This window comes from Bos javanicus, chromosome 4, assembly GCF_032452875.1.
Source record: "Bos javanicus breed banteng chromosome 4, ARS-OSU_banteng_1.0, whole genome shotgun sequence".
NCBI lineage: Eukaryota > Metazoa > Chordata > Mammalia > Artiodactyla > Bovidae > Bos > Bos javanicus.
In genome coordinates, this window is record NC_083871.1 from 66,939,060 (window position 1) to 66,956,839 (window position 17,780).

At 39.2% G+C, this 17,780-nt stretch overlaps 1 protein-coding gene across 6 annotated transcripts in view; it reads right to left on the reverse strand.

The window, feature by feature from the left end:
* Positions 1 to 17,780, reverse strand: part of PLEKHA8 (pleckstrin homology domain containing A8) — a 108,998-nt gene that overhangs the window by 64,726 nt on the left and 26,492 nt on the right. For all 6 annotated transcript variants that reach the window (XR_009735940.1, XM_061414235.1, XM_061414234.1 and 3 more), the window contains exons 4-11: positions 16,377 to 16,501; positions 10,907 to 11,065; positions 9,826 to 9,866; positions 7,896 to 8,053; positions 4,831 to 4,990; positions 4,393 to 4,478; positions 795 to 853; positions 298 to 428 (exon numbers count right to left, since the gene is read on the reverse strand). Coding sequence is in view for 5 of the 6 variants with exons in the window: in XM_061414235.1 (XP_061270219.1) it covers positions 298 to 428; positions 795 to 853; positions 4,393 to 4,478; positions 4,831 to 4,990; positions 7,896 to 8,053; positions 9,826 to 9,866; positions 10,907 to 11,065; positions 16,377 to 16,501 (919 nt within the window). In the remaining variant the exon portion in view is untranslated. The remainder of the gene's footprint in view (positions 1 to 297; positions 429 to 794; positions 854 to 4,392; positions 4,479 to 4,830; positions 4,991 to 7,895; positions 8,054 to 9,825; positions 9,867 to 10,906; positions 11,066 to 16,376; positions 16,502 to 17,780) is intronic.

Here is a 17,780-nt window from a genome sequence, read left to right on the forward strand (position 1 = left end):
AAGCTCTCCAGGTGATTCTGATGCTGCTACAGTTTGTGATCCACTGACTTAAAGACAAATGAATCAGCTTTACTGTCCTTTATGATTCCTATCTTATATATTCTATTAATATAAACAATGTTTTATCACTATCAAGACAGAGGCAAAAAAAAAAGTTGGCCTTCTATTCATCAGGCCTTCTGTACAATTGCGTTACAGCCTTCACTTAGAAGTAGCCTCCTTCACCTAACAATTTTATTGCAGGTAACATTTCAACTTGACTAGATTTCACCTGCTGCCCCACCCTGGCCACCTCACCTCTTCAGCCACAGGAGCGCTTCCGTAGCTGAGTTCCTAACCTGAGCTACATCGGCCTCCACTTCGTGTAGCACAATCTTCTGGAGTGTGGTAAACTCTTCTTTGTTGGTGATATACTTCTGGTTTACTTTCTGCAGGAAAAGCAGAGAAATAAGTTAAAAGTGCTAAAGCTATCAAGCAAGTCTGTTTACTTAAGTTTGTTAAGCAGGCCTCTAAGAAATTAAAATAAATTAAGCCTCTATTACCTTCTTCTTTATGTTTTCCAAGTAATCTGTTTTATTTGTTTGAGAATTCTTATTGGGTTTAACCCAGATTTAAATAGTTTGAGGGTTTTAAGGCACTGTTTTTAAAGAACTTTTTTTTCCTGTGAGAAGCTCTTACAGCTGGCCTATGCTTTTCAACCTGAGTATAAACTCAACAACCATTTGTTTTTGAATACAATTTCATGCAACTACTCCCTCCAAATAAAGTCTTCAGAGACAAGCTAGTATACTCACTTTAATATTTCCAACTAGATCCATCTTAACAGGAGCAAACACCGTAGGGCCAAGTTTGTCTAGAAGAAAAAATTGAGAACATCATTGAAAAAGGTATTTTTTCAAGTGGAAAATAAATTTAATGGATAACACCCCAACTTTCATTTTTTGCTTTTAAATCATTTTCTAAACATAAGCTTCAAAGATTTTTGGGACACTGTCATTACTTTCTTCTACTATACTGCTCTTTAATGAGTAAACACAATGAGGCCTTATGGGCCCATGAGGATAATCTTGTAAGCTGAGAATGTATATTATAATCCTTAGGGCTGCACTGTCCAATATGGTAGCCAGTACATATGTGGCTATTGAGCACCTGGCAATCAATGTACCTATTCCAAACTGAAATGTGCAGTAATTATAAATGTACCAGACTTCAAAGACTTAGTATCAAAATTAAAAAAAAAAAGGGCTCATTAATGATTCTTTTATACTGAGTCCAAGTTCAGATGACACATTGTATATATCAAGTTAGATAAAATAATTATTAAAATTAGCTTTATCTGTTTTGCTTTACAAATTTAATATGCCTGCTAGAAAATTTTAAATTATATATAGTAGCTTAAATATTTTTGTTGGAAGAACAAATTAAAAGAAAAAAAAATAACACAAAGAGTATAGCTAAAAAGACAAAATGTAATAAAATTCTAAAATACATGACTCATCCAAAAGAAAGGCAAGAACAAAGGTAGCTAAAAAGCTAAAAGAGGAAGTAAAACAGAATATGAAAAAACAACTGACTAATTGGCTAGAAATCAAGAAAGGAGTACACAAGGAAAAATATACGAGACGAATACAAAATAAGTAGCCAAGATGGTAGAAACAGCAAGATAGCAAGCTTAAATTCATCCAAACAATGTAATTTATTACATTAACTACAGGAAAAAATGATAATTTCAAAAAATACAGAAAATACATTTTATAAAACTAACTCATTCATGATTATAAAAAAACTACTCAATATACAACTCAACTGTATCTGTATGCTATTAATGAACAATTAGAAAATGATATACTTCTTCTGATAGCATAAAGAAACATAAAATTTTAAAATCTATTCATAACAAAAGATGTGTAAGAGTCTCATGCCCTACTGACTGAGCTAGCTGGGTGGCTTCAAAAGACGTTGTAAGACCTTTACACTATACAAAACATTGCTGTGAAAAATAAAGACTTAAGTAAATAGATATGGCACATTCATAGAAGACACGTTCATAGAAGACTCAATGTTGTTTGAGGTATCAATTTCCTAGTAACTGGTTACAGATTCAACTGAATCCCAACAGACTTTTTAATAAAAATTGAAAAGCTAAAATTCACATGGACATTCAAAGGACCTAGAATTGCCAAACATCTTGAAGAAGATGATTTACATTATCTGATTTCAAGCCTTACAACTGAGGCACAGTAATTAAGATACTGTAATTCTAGGGTAACGAAAAACAGATTATTGAAACAGAAGAGAGTCCAGAAACAGATCCACACTTATGGGGTCAACTGATTTTCAAAAAACTGCCAAGTAACATAAACGGAAAAGATGCTTTTACAACAACAACAACAAAATGGTTCTTGAACAACAAGGTAAAGGAAAAGAAAAAAAGGAATCTCAACCCTTACCTCACACCACATAGAAAACTAATTTCAAGATGGATCACAGATGTAAACACAAAAAATAAAGAGTGTAGAAGACAACACCGAAGAGTATTTTCCTGACTCTGGGGATAAGCAAAGATTTCTTAGGATACTGCAAGTACTAACTATAAAAGAAATAAAATAAATCGATTTAATGAAAATTAAAAACTCCACTCTTCAAAAGAAATCATTAAAAAAAGAAGCAAGCAAGTCACAGTCTGGGGGGAAATATTCATAATGAGAATGCCTACAATGAAACATTATTCAGAACACACAAATAACTCTTTCAACTCAATAATAAAAAGAAAACTAACCAACTTTTAAAAATAAATTAAAGATATGAACAGACTTCACGAAGGAAGAGACAGTAATGGTTGATATATGAAAAAGTGCTCAACATCATTAGTCATTGGGGAAATAAAAATTAAAGGCACAACAAGATACCACTGAACACTCACAGGAATGGCGAAAACCAAACATACTGACACCATCAAGTGCTAGTGAGGATGTGAAGCAACCAGAATACTCATACACTACTGTTAGAAGTGTACAAGGGTACAACCACTCTACGAAATTAGAGGTATAAACCCTATGAATCAGCAATTCACTCTAAGTTATTAAGAAAAATGAAAACATGTGCCTACAGACACAAAAATATTAAGAGCAATTTCACTTCTAACAGCCCCAAACAGGGGCTTCTCTGGTGGCTCAGTGGTTAAGAATCCACCTGTCAGTGCAGAAAACATGGGTTTGATCCCTGGATCAGAAAGATCCCCTGGAGAAGGAAATGGCAACCCACTCCAGTTTTACTGCTTGGGAAATTCCATGGCCAGAGGAGCCTGGCAGGCCACAGTCCCTGGGGTCATAAAAGAGTCGGATATGACTTAAGAGACTAAACAACAGCAACAAAGCCCCAAATAAGAAATTATCCAAATGTCTATCAGTAGAAGACTGAATAAACAAACTGGGGTATACTCCCTTAATGGAACACTATTCAGCAATAAAAAGGAATGAGTTACTAATAAACGTAACAACAAAGATGAAAACTTTACATCGAGAGTGTCCTGCAAGAGTACATAACACGAGTCCACTTTATTTGCAATCTTAAAACACACAAAACTAATCCACAGTGACAGAAAGCAGTACGGTTGCCTTGGGCTCACTGACAGTTTGGGGACTGACTGGAATAGGGGACATTCTGGGATAATGAAAGCATATTCTGTCTTGATAGAGGAGTGGATTACACCAGTAGATGCGTTTGTCAAAACTCATTAAATCATAACAGTTAAGTTCTATGCAAAATAAACCTTGACTTAAAAAAGAGATACATAGTGAAATGGATTCTATAGCAAACTTTAACACAGTAGCAATTCCTGGTATTACTGGCTTTATAAAAAGTCAATGGAATTTAAACTTAAAGTTATATACGTAATGTTTTTAATCTGAAAAAAATTTTAGGTGGTAAAATGCTTTTTCATAGAGTTGCTGTTATTGTTCACTTGCTAAGCTGTGTCTGACTCTTTGGGACCCCATGGACTGCAGCACGCTAGGCTCCTCTGTCCTCCACTATCTCCCAGAGTTTGTTCAAATTCGTGTCCATTTTCATACTACTAATGGATTTGAAGATCTGTTCTTCAACTACTAATACTTTCACTTTTGCTCTTAAATATAATTTCTAGAAAACAGAATTCCCTTTTTTCATTACACACCTCTGGGATCACTATTAATCATAATTAGAAATGAAATGGAAATATGTGATAATGCTTAAGGTCACACAGTTTTAACTGTATGTGGCTGGTGATATGAAGAGGTAGATAAGAAGGGTCATCTAACTGTACACATAGTTCCGTGTATTTTTACTACAAAATAACTTTATTGAAACAGATTCCAGAGACTAATGAATTTAAGGCAAATCTAGCAATCTTACCTAATACTGGAACCACAGCATAACATGATGCTAAGAATGCTTCTGTGGGAATGCCACTGTCTTCCAGAAGTTCAATGTCACTAAAGCTAAACAATTTAGTGATACAAAGGAGGAAAGATTAAAAATACAACATTAGCATGCTCTGCAGTTCAGAGGTAGTCATGAAAACAGTTGCCCCTCTGAGAATAAATCATTTAGCCTTATTCACAAATATGACCCAGTGATTGTTTTCCTATTATAACACAGTCTAATAAAATCACTTTCCAAAGATAATGCAAGCTAAATCTTATTGACAGCATATATTCTTGCAATCCAATTCCTTCTTATCCACTGCTTCACACAAGCTGAACAATAAAGCAGACACGTGGTATACCACAATCTCTATTCTGGAGGAAGACTGGTATCCAAGTGTCAGTGATTTGAAAGAGTAGAGAATACCTGGTGTTCATGGTACTAAAGAAAGTTGGGATGACTTCTTGGTCTTCTTCCCAATGGGATTCTGGAGAGCTGCTTGTGGAGTGCAATTCAGGCTGTGCCAAGTCACTGTCATGATTTCCCAGGCTTTCCTCTCCATCTTCCTTCATCATTTCACCCTGGACTATATAGTAGAAGATACCTATTAGTAACCTTTATTTATTACAAAGTTTAATATATATACATATTCATTGTTGAATATTTCTAACACAGAAAAGTGTAAAGAAAGAAAAATCAGTGAGTGAAATATTACACATCACACAAAACTGGGTTTAAATATATGTAAATTTTCATCCAGCTGCTTTCCACTGATATCATAAATATTTTCATTATCACTCAATACATTTCAAAACATGATTTTAATGATCATATAATACTGCATCATGCTTATGTGAAGGGCATTTAGGTGGTTTCTAAAATTTTAGTATTGTAAATAGAGTTGAGCCTCATTATTAGTGTATTCTATCTTTGCAGATTTGCTTGCCTGTTGAAGTTTATTTGTAATACTAAAATCAATGCTTATGGCATTCTTGCAGTCATTCTAGATATGTGCAGAGTGGTAAAAAAAAAACTGAGTTACCTCACACACATGTTCCCAGCTGAGGCTAAACCAGGTGCTGCTGCCTTCTTGTTTAACCTTTCACACTGTACACAAATGTGTTTATGTAGTGCCATGGTTTTTGCATTTGTGTGCATTTCATTGTTGATTTTGCTGTTTAAAAGGCCCTCCATGGAGAAGGAAATGGCAACCCACTCTAGTGTTCTTGCCTGGAGAATCCCAGGGATGGGGGAGCCTGGTGGGCTGCCATCTCTGGGATCGCACAGAGTCGGACACAACTGAAGTGACTTAGCAGCAGCAGCAGCAGCAGGCATAACAAGCCCTCAATCAAAGTTAGGTATTTCTCTCCATAGCTTTTCCATGGGATAAGGAAAGCTTTCCTAGGAGCATTCTGAACAGACTTGCCCACATTCCTCATTGGCCAGACCTGGGTGTGCCTTCTCCTGACCAATCACCAGCAAAGGAAATGCAGTTATGTTAATTATCATGTCAATTCTCCAGCAGTTTCCCTGAGGCTCATGCTACATATAGGGAGTTGGGATGGTGGGGGAAAGATACCTGCACAAAATCAAATTCTGATAGGGAGGAGTAGTGGGAAAAAGTGCAGAGGAAGAGAACTGCGGAAGCTCCCTCAATAGCTTGCTAACTGCAGACAGGTGAGGGTGGCTATCCTAGATTGCCCAGCCATCAGTTGATCCTCCAGCTGACTGAAAATGCAGAGTTCAGTTAGGTTGACCCAGACCAGAAAATTTCCCCAACTGACCCACAGGATCAGGGGCTAAATAAAATGATGATTGTTTTAAAAAAATAAATAAATAAAAAAGGCCCTCCAAGGGTAGTGCTTTCTAGTGTTCTAAGCATAAGAAGGCTGTGATGTGCCTTATGGAAAAACACATGTTATTTAATACATAAGCTTATATAAAATAAGCTTTGTTCAGGCATGAGTTATAGTGCTATGCTATGGGTTCAATGTTTAATGTGTCAACAATATAAACACAGTGTCTTTTTTTTCCCTTTGGGAGAAGAGATATTTTTTCTTTTCTTTCTTTTTAAAATTTTTATTGGAGTATAGTTGATTTACAATGTTGTGTTAGTTTCAGGCATACAAGCAAAGTGAATCAGGTATATATACATATATCCACTCTTTTTTAGATTCTTTTCCCATATAGGCCATTACAGAGTACTGAGTAGATTCCTTGTGCTATACAGTAGGGCTTTCTCAGTTATCTATTTTATACATGTGCGTGTGTGCTGAGTCATTTCAGTCATGTCTGACTCTTTGCGATGCTATAGACTGTAGCCCCCCAGGCTCCTCTGTCCATGGGATTCTCCAGGCAAGAATACTGGAGAGGGTTGCCATGTCCTCCTGCAGGGGATCTTCCTGACCCAGGGATCAAGCCCGTGCCTCTTACGTCTCCTGCACTGGCAGATGGGTTCTTTCCCACTAGTGTCACCTGGGAAGCTTTCAAGAACCTAACCATGTGTCTCCCCCAGGAGCAACGGTTCAATATTTGCTAGTTCAGGGTCTGCAGTAACGGTATAGAACACAACTTCCACAAATGAGAAGTGACCATAACGTCATAGAGGTCATCCCTGTCCACAGATCCCTGTCCTTAGATCGACTATTCCCTGAGGACAGATTCCTAGAAGAAAGTTACTGAGTCAGATAAACCAGAGTACTGTCTTAACTGAAATTCTCCTTTATTATTTACTCAAGGGATAAGACTTCGGTGATGTATGGACTGCTAGGTGCAGATTAACAGCTATAAAGATGCATCTTTTCTTCCCCCTACTCACCAGAGGAGATGAGGAGAAAACTTTCTAAAAAATTTTATTTTCAAACTATTTAATAATTACTTATAACACAATTAAAAGCTCTAAGACGGTTGTCATGGACTGATCTGAAGTTGGTTTTAGTGATTAGAGACAATGAAATTAGTAAATCCAAAAGGGCAGCATTTTCAACTACAGGTTATTACTTAAATTTGAAATTTGGTTTGATGAACACAGTAAAGGCCAGGTGAAAATCTGATGGTGGCTGGTGAATTCTGTCATCCTCAGGCCTCATCAGGAATCAGGAGCATGGAAAACTGAATTTCCATAATGTTGCAGACCCTTGAGTTTCACATCATAGTCTATGTTCAAAGGACTGAAATTCTGAGAAGGCTCTAACACTCATACTCTCTAAAAAGTCAGCACAGACAGCTACAGCTCACTGAAGCCCAGGAACATCACAGCTAAGAACAGTGAGGGGGAAAATCCCTCTTCACTCTGCTTTCTCAACATGGGGGTCAGACGGGATGGCAGAATGTGTCATGTGACCTGTGTCATCTAACCGACATCTGCCTCAGGAGCTGCCTGGCACACTGTCTTGAGGTCAATCCCTAACAAGGATCACATCACGGATAATGAATCAAACCCCCACGATTCTTTTAGTCAATAGTTTGGTTCACATCTTTTTTGTTTTTACCTGTTATCTTATCATCTGTATTTTCTTCACTTGATATGCTGCAATCTGTCTCCGCAGGTTTCAAACATAAGGAGCTCTTGTTTCTCACTAGGATTTCTTCATCATCATTTATTTCCATATTTAAAGATCCATTTTCACAACTGTTTAACTCCATTTGCCTAAAATTTTTTAAAAGGAAAAAAGTCCAATTACTTGGTTATAAATACACTGCACGGATGATCTAATTCTGAGGGTTGGAAGAAAGGGTTGACAATTACCAATTTCTTATAACACTGATTAAAAAACAGAATTGTGAAATCAAGCCAAATCTCTCACCCCACCCTCCTGCTTCCAAGATGGGTACTGGAGCAGGCCTGACTCCAGGCTGAATGGCTCTTTATGTACCCTAAGCTTACTCAAACTTCCTGCTCCCCACCAGCAACAGGAAATATTCACTGACAGCCCTTTGGTTTTCAAACAACTTTTCTACAGGTACCACATTTAACACTTTTCTCACTTTCCTCAGCTTCTCCCTGGGAGGTTTTTTCTATTCTCAGGTCTCAAATCACTGACTACTTCCATTTGTTTGCCTAGCAATTAACTGACTAGAAGCAACAAGCTGTAGTCCAGGAAGACAGAAAAAACTTGGGAAGACACAATACATCTTGAGACTCTGTTGCTCTTCAGGGTAACAGAAAAGGCTATTCAACATGCAAGTGAAATAGCTGATTCTGTTTAAGGGACAATCATAACACCTTATAAATAACTAAACTCAGCCAAATTAGAACAAAGACACTTTCTTCTAGGGGGCTTCCCTGGTGGCTCAGATGGTAAAGAATTCCTCAGATGCAGGAAACGGGGGTTTGACTCCTGGGTTAGTAAGATGCCCTGGAGAAGGGAATGGCTATCCACTCCAGTATTCTTGCCAGTATTATGCTAATAAAATTAAAGAGGGAAAAAAAGAATAAAGGGAAAAGGTCCAAGCTATGTGGTGATTCCAGAAAAACCATTTGTTTTGTAAAAAATACACTATATTTCAACTCAGTAATTAAAAATATCAGTATATATTGATGAAATACTTCAAAAGAAAAAACATCTACAAAATGTTCCTTGTAGAAATATTTAGATCAAGAGAAAATTGTTAACCAAACCGAGGAATAATCTTTGTACTAAAGAAGCAAACAGTATATAAAGAGATGAAATACTAAATTATAACTTGAAAAGACAGACTATGTCAAAATATGGAAATGCTTATATGAAATAATAACCAAGTAAAGACCTTATTTAATAACTGGAAGACAACTGTGTAAATATGTACTTTTTTCCAATAATTCAGATTTTGATATTACATCCTTTTTCCAACCTGTAAAGCTATCTTTTTATTTTTAAACAAAATGCCACTGTCTTTTCTGATAAGTGAAGTGAAGTTGCGCAGTCGTGTCCAACTCTTTGTGACCCCATGAACTGTAGTCCACCAGGCTCCTCAGTCCATGGGATTTTCCAGGCATGAATACTGGAGTGGGTTGCCATTTCCTTCTCCAGGGGATCTTCCCGACCCAGGGATCAAACCTGGGTCTCCCGCATTGTAGGCAGATGCTTCACGGTCTGAGCTACCAGGGAAGCACATTTAAATCAATGCTCAGCTCCTCCACAAGAGAGGAGGTTCCAACACTCTGGCACCAGAGAAATGAAAAGTTACTAAACAAAATGCATGAGATGCATATCCTGGGGAAATGCAAACCTCTTCACTAGTAGTCAGTGTTGAATTAAAGTTTGCATTGCTTCAGGCTCACCCAAAAGAGGAAAATCAGAGACACTGTTTCCCTTGGTATCATCTCAACCCACGAGAAAAACCACCACATGATAAAAATATTAAAAAAAAAAAAAGGAATATTGATATCCTTATTTTTATATTTTTAGAAAGAATAAAAAACAAAAACTGTTACTGTACCTTTCCAATGAATTATGAATCGGTACAATAGGATGTTTCATCTTTAAAAGAAGCAAAGAAAACAAAGTTCACATGTTAAAACTCCCAATAGAATATATTTAGAGTTTTATCCCATTTGAGAGTGGTAAATATGATCATAACACACACTACCCTACTCAAGAGGAATCATTTTAGGTCCTGCCAAAAGAAAGGAGTCACTGAACGCAACCAGTCTTTCATAGTTATTCAAATAAGGGTACTCAGATTTCCAAGAAAAAGAAAAATGGTCTTTTGAAGGACCTAAATATGATATTCAAATGCTTGGCTTTCTTGTAATTACAATCACACTCATTACAGTATTATTAAATGCCAAACTATGATACAGCATTTTACCAAACACTGGAAGTATGAAAAGTCACAGTACAGAGTTCTTGCCCTCAAGGTAATTTCAATACAGACTGAGGCTAAAACAGGGGTATGTGTAGAGGAAGAACTCTTCGCCCAACTAAGGGATTCAGGGAAAGAGATTAAATTTTGAAGGATGAGTAAAAGCTAACCAGGGAAAGACAAGTGAGAAGGGCATTCTTGGTACTGAGAAATGGTCCAAAGAAGTGCGGGAGCTATAAGCAGTTAACAGGTTTAAACCTGGTTATGACAAAAAAAAAAAGGTTGGTGATGTGGGAAGCAGCTAAGATATTTTGACTTTAACCTGTAGGTAACAAGGGAATCACCAAGTTTTAGGTGGTCCAATTTATACTGCATGAATAGAAATACTGTAGACTGCCTGGAAGAGTAGGCAGAAGGCAGTTAGTTACAAGGTTACCACCAATCTCAACAAGACTCACTGGACAAGGAGGCTGGAGAAAAGAGGGCAGCTACATCAGAGAGAGAGAGAGAGAGACATGTCTAGGTGGTAAAACTGCCAACAGTACCTGAGGGGATATGAGAGACTGAGGGCAGATGTAAAAGTGCACATAAAGCAAAGTCCACTATAGTTGCCAAAGGGATCTCATCAGTTGCCTTCCTTACATAGCAGCTCAGTCTATCAATTTCTTAACTTTCCATTAGGCCCTGCTGCGGCCAAGTTGAGCTGGTCTGTTACCTTGTTGGACTTGAGCATGGCCAGCTGAGGTGACCCTGGAGGCGTGCGGTAGAGCAGCTCAGAAGTGAAGGCTGCGTTTGCAATCTGCATGCATTCTTCCAAAGTCTTGAGAAAAGTGTTACAGGTTGATTTCAGCAGAGTTCCCACATCAATTCCCTCCTATGAAACAACCAGAGTGGAAGATGCCTTTACTTTGCTAAAAAGGAAAGAGCTCAATTGTGGAATAGTCTTAGAGGTTTTATCCACCACAAAACAACAACAATAATAATCCCATCTATTTTGCTGGACAAATATGTGTACCAGTTATAAAAGAAAAAAGACTAAACAAGTCTAATTTATCTATTATCCATACGCAAGCCTTACTCTCAGCCTGCCCTTCATGCTCACCCACCACTCCAGCTGAAGGCAACAACTTCTATATGACAGCAATATGTCAGGCACTAAGCCGGCATGGAGTTTCTTGTCTATAAGAGGTGGCAGACACCAGAGTCACATGGATTGACGACAAGTGAGATCAATGGAGAAATGTTTTCTGAGTAAAAAACGAGCTTCCAGAAGAGAAGCATTAGAAACCAAATATCACATTGTTTGCTTTCAGAATGGGCTTTTTGGCTTTCAGTACAGATGAGTCTAATAGGTTTTTACAACTGGAATTCTTTTGAGCATCAAATCATTTTTTTCTCCAAGTCATTTTACTTTCTCAGGGTGATATTGGATATTGATACTAATAAGCTGTTCAGAAAATAGGCCACCCCCAGATTAGAGAGTATGGTAACCACATCTTAGTGGTGTTAAAGCTATCAGATTTGGCCCAAGATGGAGTCACTCATGCTAAGCCTCACATCAGTAAACCAGAAATGTAGCCACATTTCTATGCTGGGCCTCCCAGAAAAGGCAGGCCTAGGTCAACCAGTCAGTGCTTGCCTGCTCAGTGCAAGTTACTGACCTGGCTCCAAGACTTCCCTTTGCTCCATATAAGAAAAGTAACCTTGCTTTAACCATTATAGGAAATATCCACTATGACTTCCTTGTTCCTGCTCACTTTGGTCCACAGAAATCTCTAGCCTGGTACGGCTCTTCACCGCTCCTTTCTATCTGCTGGATGGACTGGATGCTGCTCAATTCATGAACTGCTGAATAAAGCCAGTAAGATCTTTAAATTTTACTCAGTTGAATTTTGTTCTTTAACCATGACCCCTATATTTTCTTTATTATTTCTAACAAGTGAGATGTTAATGGTTATGAACCACTATGATTCAGATACCATTACAATGTGTGATTTTTTTTTCATACCACCAAGAAATTCTTGGACACCAGCCAGGTGTCCTACAGTTCCATACAATTTACCTGGAAGTAGTGTCAGGTCTCCCAGATTACATGCTCAGTCCTACAAGATTGCTTCCTACCCCCACTTCAGACACCAATGGCAAGTTCAGGGTGTAACTTGTGCTACTGACTGACCTACCACAGACTGAAGATTCCAACCCCCTCCTTGTGTTTGACTACTTTACCAGAGCAGCTCACAGAACTAAGAAAAACATTTTACTTACTAGATCACTGGTTTATTATACAAGGGTATAACTCAGGAACAGCAAGATGAAAGAGATGCACAAGACAAGGCATGTGGGAACAGGCTTGGAGCTTCCATGCTCCCTTGATTGTGCCACTCTCCCCAGTCAACACTACTTACCAACTCAAGAGCTTTCTAAACCCCATGCTTTGAAGTTTCATTAAATGGGCACAATTGATTAAATCATTGGCCAAGGGTGACTGAGGTCAACCTGCAGTCCCTCTCTCCTCCCAGGAGGTGAGGGGGTAGGAAAGAAAGTTCCAACCCTACTTGGTAGGGTCTACCGTCAACCAGAACCTCCACCTTTAGGCACTTTTCAATAGTTGCCTTATTAACATAACAAAAGACATCTTGATCACTTGCAGCGCAGGAAATTCCAATGGTTACTTTAGGAACTCTGTGCCAAAAACCAAAGATTCTTATTATAAACCACAGTAGGGTTTCCCTGTTGACTCAGTGGCAAAGAATCCACCTGCCAATGCAGGAGACCCAGGAAAGACAAATATGTCTTCAAGAAAATGGGAGATATCAAGGGAACATTTCATGCAAGGATGGACACAATAAAGGACAGAAATAGTAAGGACCTAACAGAAGCAGAAGAGATTAAGAAGAGGTGGCAAGAATACACAGATGAACTGTACAAAAAAGATCTTAATAACTTGGATAACCACGAAGGTGCGGTCACTCACCTAGAGCCAGACATCCTAAAGTGTGAGGTCAAGTGGGCCTTGAGAAGCATTACTATGAACAAAGCTAGTGGAGGTGATGGAATTCCAGCTGAGCTATTTCAAATCCTAAAAGATGATGCTGTGAAAGTGCTGCACTGAATATGTCAGCAAATTTGGAAGACTCAGCAGGGGCTACGTGCTGTGCTGTGCTTAGTTGCTCAGTTGTGCTTAACTCTTTGCGACCCCATGGACTGTAGCTCAGCAGGCTCTGCTGTTCATGGGGATTCTTCAGGTAAGAAAACTGGAGTGGATTGCCATGCCCTCCCCCAGGGGATCTTCCCAACCCAGGGACCAAACCCAGGTCTCCTGCATTGCAGGTGGATTCATCAACTGAACCACAAGTCAGTTTTCATTCCAATCCCAAAGAAAAGCAATGCCAAAGAATCTTCAAACTACCATACAGTTGTGCCCATTTCACATGCTGCTGCTGCTGCTGCTGCTAAGTCACTTCAGTCGTGTCTGACTCTGTGCAACCCCACAGAAGGCAGCCCATCAGGCTCCCCGTCCCCGGGATTCTCCAGACAAGAACACTGGAATGGGTTGCCATTTCCTTCTCCAATGCATAAAAGTGAAAAGTGAAAGTGAAGTCGCTCAGTCATGTCCGACCCTCAGCGACCCCATGGACTGCAGCCTTCCAGGCTCCTCCGTCCATGGGATTTTCCAGGAAAGAGTACTGGAGTGGGCTGCTTTCCTTCTCCGTTTCACATGCTAGTAAGGTTATATTCAAAATCCTTCAAGCTAGGCTTCAGCAGTATAAGAAACGAGCACTTCCAGATGTACAAGCTGGGTTCAGAAAAGGCAGAGGAACCAGAGATCAAATTGCTAACATTCAATGGAGCATAGAGAAAAGCAAGGGAATTCCAGAAAAACATCACTTTTGTGTCACTATACTAAAGGCTTTAACTGTGTACAACAAACTGGAAAAATTTTAGAGATGGGAATACCAAACCACCTTACCTGTCCTGAGAAACCTCTATGCAGATCAAGAAGCAACAGTTAGAACTGGTTCCAAATTGGGAAAGGATTAAGACAAGACTGTATATTGTCATCCTGCTTATTTAACTTCTACACAGAGTACATCATGTGAAATGCCAAGCTGGATGAATCCACGCTGGAATCAAGACTGCCAGGACAAACATCAACAACCTCAGATATGCAGATGATACCACTCTAACAGCAGAAAGTGAACAGAAACTAAAGAGCCTCTTGATGAGGGTGAAAGAGAAGCTGGGCTTAAAACTCCACATTCATAAATGAACATCGTGGCACCCAGTCCTATCACCTTATGACAAATAGAAGGGGGAAAGTGGAAGTAGTGACAAATTGTCTTTTTTGGGCTCCAAAATCACTGTGGATGGTGACTGCAGCCATGAAATTCAAAGACACTTGCTCTTTGGAAGGAAAGCTATGACAAACCTAGACAGTGTATTATAAAGCAGAGACATCACTTGGCCAAAAAAGGTCCATATAGTCAAAGCTATGGTTTTTTCAGTAGTCATGTACAGATGTGAAAGCTGGACGATAAAGAAAGCTGAAGGCATCAGAATTAATGCCTTCAAATTGTGGTGCTGGAGAAGACTCTTGAGAGCCCCTTGAGAGCCCCTTGGACTGCAAGGAGGATATCAAACCAGTTAATCTCAAAGGAAATGAATTCTAAATATTCATTGGAAGGGCTGATGCTGAAGCTCCAATACTTTGGCCACCTGATGTAAAAGAGCTGACTCACCGGAAAAGACCCTGATGATGGGAAAGATTAAAGGTAAAAGGAGAACGAAGTGGCAGAGGATGAGATGGTGAGATAGTGTCACCAACTCAATGGACATGAATTTGAGCAAATTCCAGGAGATACCGAAGGACTGAGGAGCTTGGCCAGCTGCAGTCCATGGGATCGCAACTGAACAGCAACAATGAATCACAATACCATAGCCACAGTTTCATCAGCAAGTTTCCGATGCACTTACTATAAACACTTACTACTAATACAAACACTTACCATAAACACTTCTGAATTAAAAGTTGCTGCATTCACTTTCTCCTTTCCCTCTAGACCAGGGCTTCTCTTCCTTGGCTCCACTGGCATTTGGGGCTGGTTAATTATTGGAGGAGGAGATGGAGGGGGAGTGGCTCTCCTGTCCCTTCCAGATATCAAGCAGCATCTGGCCATCTGACCTCTCTCCCTTAGATGCCAACAGCACTCCCTCAGTAGTGACAACCAAAACTGTCTCAGACATGGCCTGATGTCTCCCGAGGGGCAAACTGCTCTGGCTGGAGAATCACTGCTCTAGGTTCTAACATCCCAGAAGCAGAACTGAAGTGTTTTGGTGGCCCTCCTGTTGCCCTCCCTCAGCATAGTGTCTTGTACACAACATGCTGAATTAATAAGAGAGCTCCCCTCACCCCAAAGAGTGAAGGAAAGTGAGCTAAAACACTTTTATTAGAAAAACTTAGAGCACATATACTATTAGTAGTATAGTGCTATATTACCTAAGTAATTTAAAACTTAATTATAATCTGCAGATTCTTCATTTTTGTAGGCACCGTTTCTCAGATAGCTTCTTTGAGAGCAGAGCAGAGACCTCTCTCTGGTTAATGTGAACCATTCAATACATAGATTAACACCGGATACATCTTTTAATATATGTTTTAGAATGAGAAAATAATAATTTCATTAATAAGTGATAAAGATTTTAATCCTTGCTGATGATGGAGAGAAATAAAGCTGTGTCTCTATTTTTGAAAGCGCTAGTCTATACTAAAGCAGAACGTCTACCCCGGTGAAATAAACCCTGTTACAGTCCCAACAGAGGTGACAGATATGCATAACAGACACACAAGATGCTGTCATCTTAGGGGCCACATCAGTAGCACAGAAACGGTGCTGTCAGACAGGTAAGGCTGTATTTTTAAAAGTTATGCCAACTCAGAAGACATGTATTCTAGTACATTAGTACTAAAGTTAAAAGTTCCAAATGTTATCAATTAATCCTGAATTCTTCCCAGGAAGGAAAACTATATGCTTCCATATGCTGAAATGCATACACTTCTTCTCTGTTTAAGTCTATCACTTTTTTCCTGTGAAAAACAGTACATTCCAAGGTATGGATTATGTAAGAACATGCATCACTGGTAAGCAACATCTGGTGCTACTTTTCAAAGATGAACAGTGTTTTACCTCAGAACTGGACACACCAGTTGTGGTCACTTCTTTCGTTTTATCTACTTGCTGAACAAGAAGATCACAGTAGAGTCTTAGTTCTGACATTTTGGTTTTCAAGTTTTCAGTGTTTTCAGCAAACTCTAAATAACAAAATGATGAAAATGTAATTATCAGAATAAATAACTGATATACTAGTTAGTATACTATACAGATAAAATATAACCTATGTTTAAAGTCAGATGTTTATATTATGGGCTACAGATATTATATGACTGAAGTTATGGGAGCAAGAAAAACAGAAAAAGGAGATTCCTAGCCTTCTGAAGTAATCTACATTATTTCTTGACCCAACATATTTAATAATCACCAGTACAGGAAGAAGGAGACATATACCTCTGATTCAACTGTGTCAGAACTGGGAACAGAGTCAAAGGTTCAGAGTTTTGATCTCAGTTCTGCCACAGATTTTCTACCTGTAAACTGGGGTCACAGCTATCTACCTGCTAACATGGTGCTCAAAACTGGGAAGTAGTGGTCTGTAACATGCAATTACCACTAAGAAGGTAGCTCATGAATCAGAGGACTGGTTTCATAGGACTGCCTTTCCAGGCAGGCAAATGTGCCCTCTGCACACCTGCTGCTTCTTCACTAGTTCGGCACTCCACCCACCCTGGCACTGAGGGCTCGGCTACAGTCATTACTGCCTCCGTTTTCTTCTCTGTGAAAAAGCCGGCACATTCTACCTGCTATGAGTCAGAGCTCACAGAGTCAAGAATTTGCTTTTGACTTAGCATTAAAAGGGCTTCCCTTGTAGCTCAGCTGGTAAAGAATCGGCCTGCAATGCAGGAGACTCCAGTTCGATTCCTGGGTCTGGAAGATCTGCTAGAGAAGGGATAGGCTACCCACTCCAGTATTTCAGCATTAAAACCAACCAAGAGGCCATCTTACTGTGTCTACCTGAAAAGTGAAGCACATCTGCCATTATGTGTCACGAGAAAGGTCCCTGAAACACTTTTCCCAGAGGCCCCTCTCTCTCCTACCAATCTTTCCAGGTGTACACTCGGGGATACAGGGTCGGAAGGCAGAGCTCAGGCAGTAAGCTCTGGCACTCGTGACCCAGGACATATAGAAAGTTATGCCATGGTTCTCAGGAGACCTGATGATGTTGAGTTAATGAGCATTAAGCAGCAGGAACCTGACAATTAAGCAGCCATCCACCCCAGGAAAAAGGAAGGGTAAGTGGGGTGTTACTGCAACAAATACTCAGATCCAAGGCTTCTCTGGCTCAGCTACCCTTTACTTGACTTTTGGTCAACTTTGTGCCAGACAAGGTACTAGGCAGTTTTATATCATCACTGATCCTTATGGTAATTCTTGTAAGGTAGGTAATTACCTTTTTCTAAAACATAAGGAAACTGA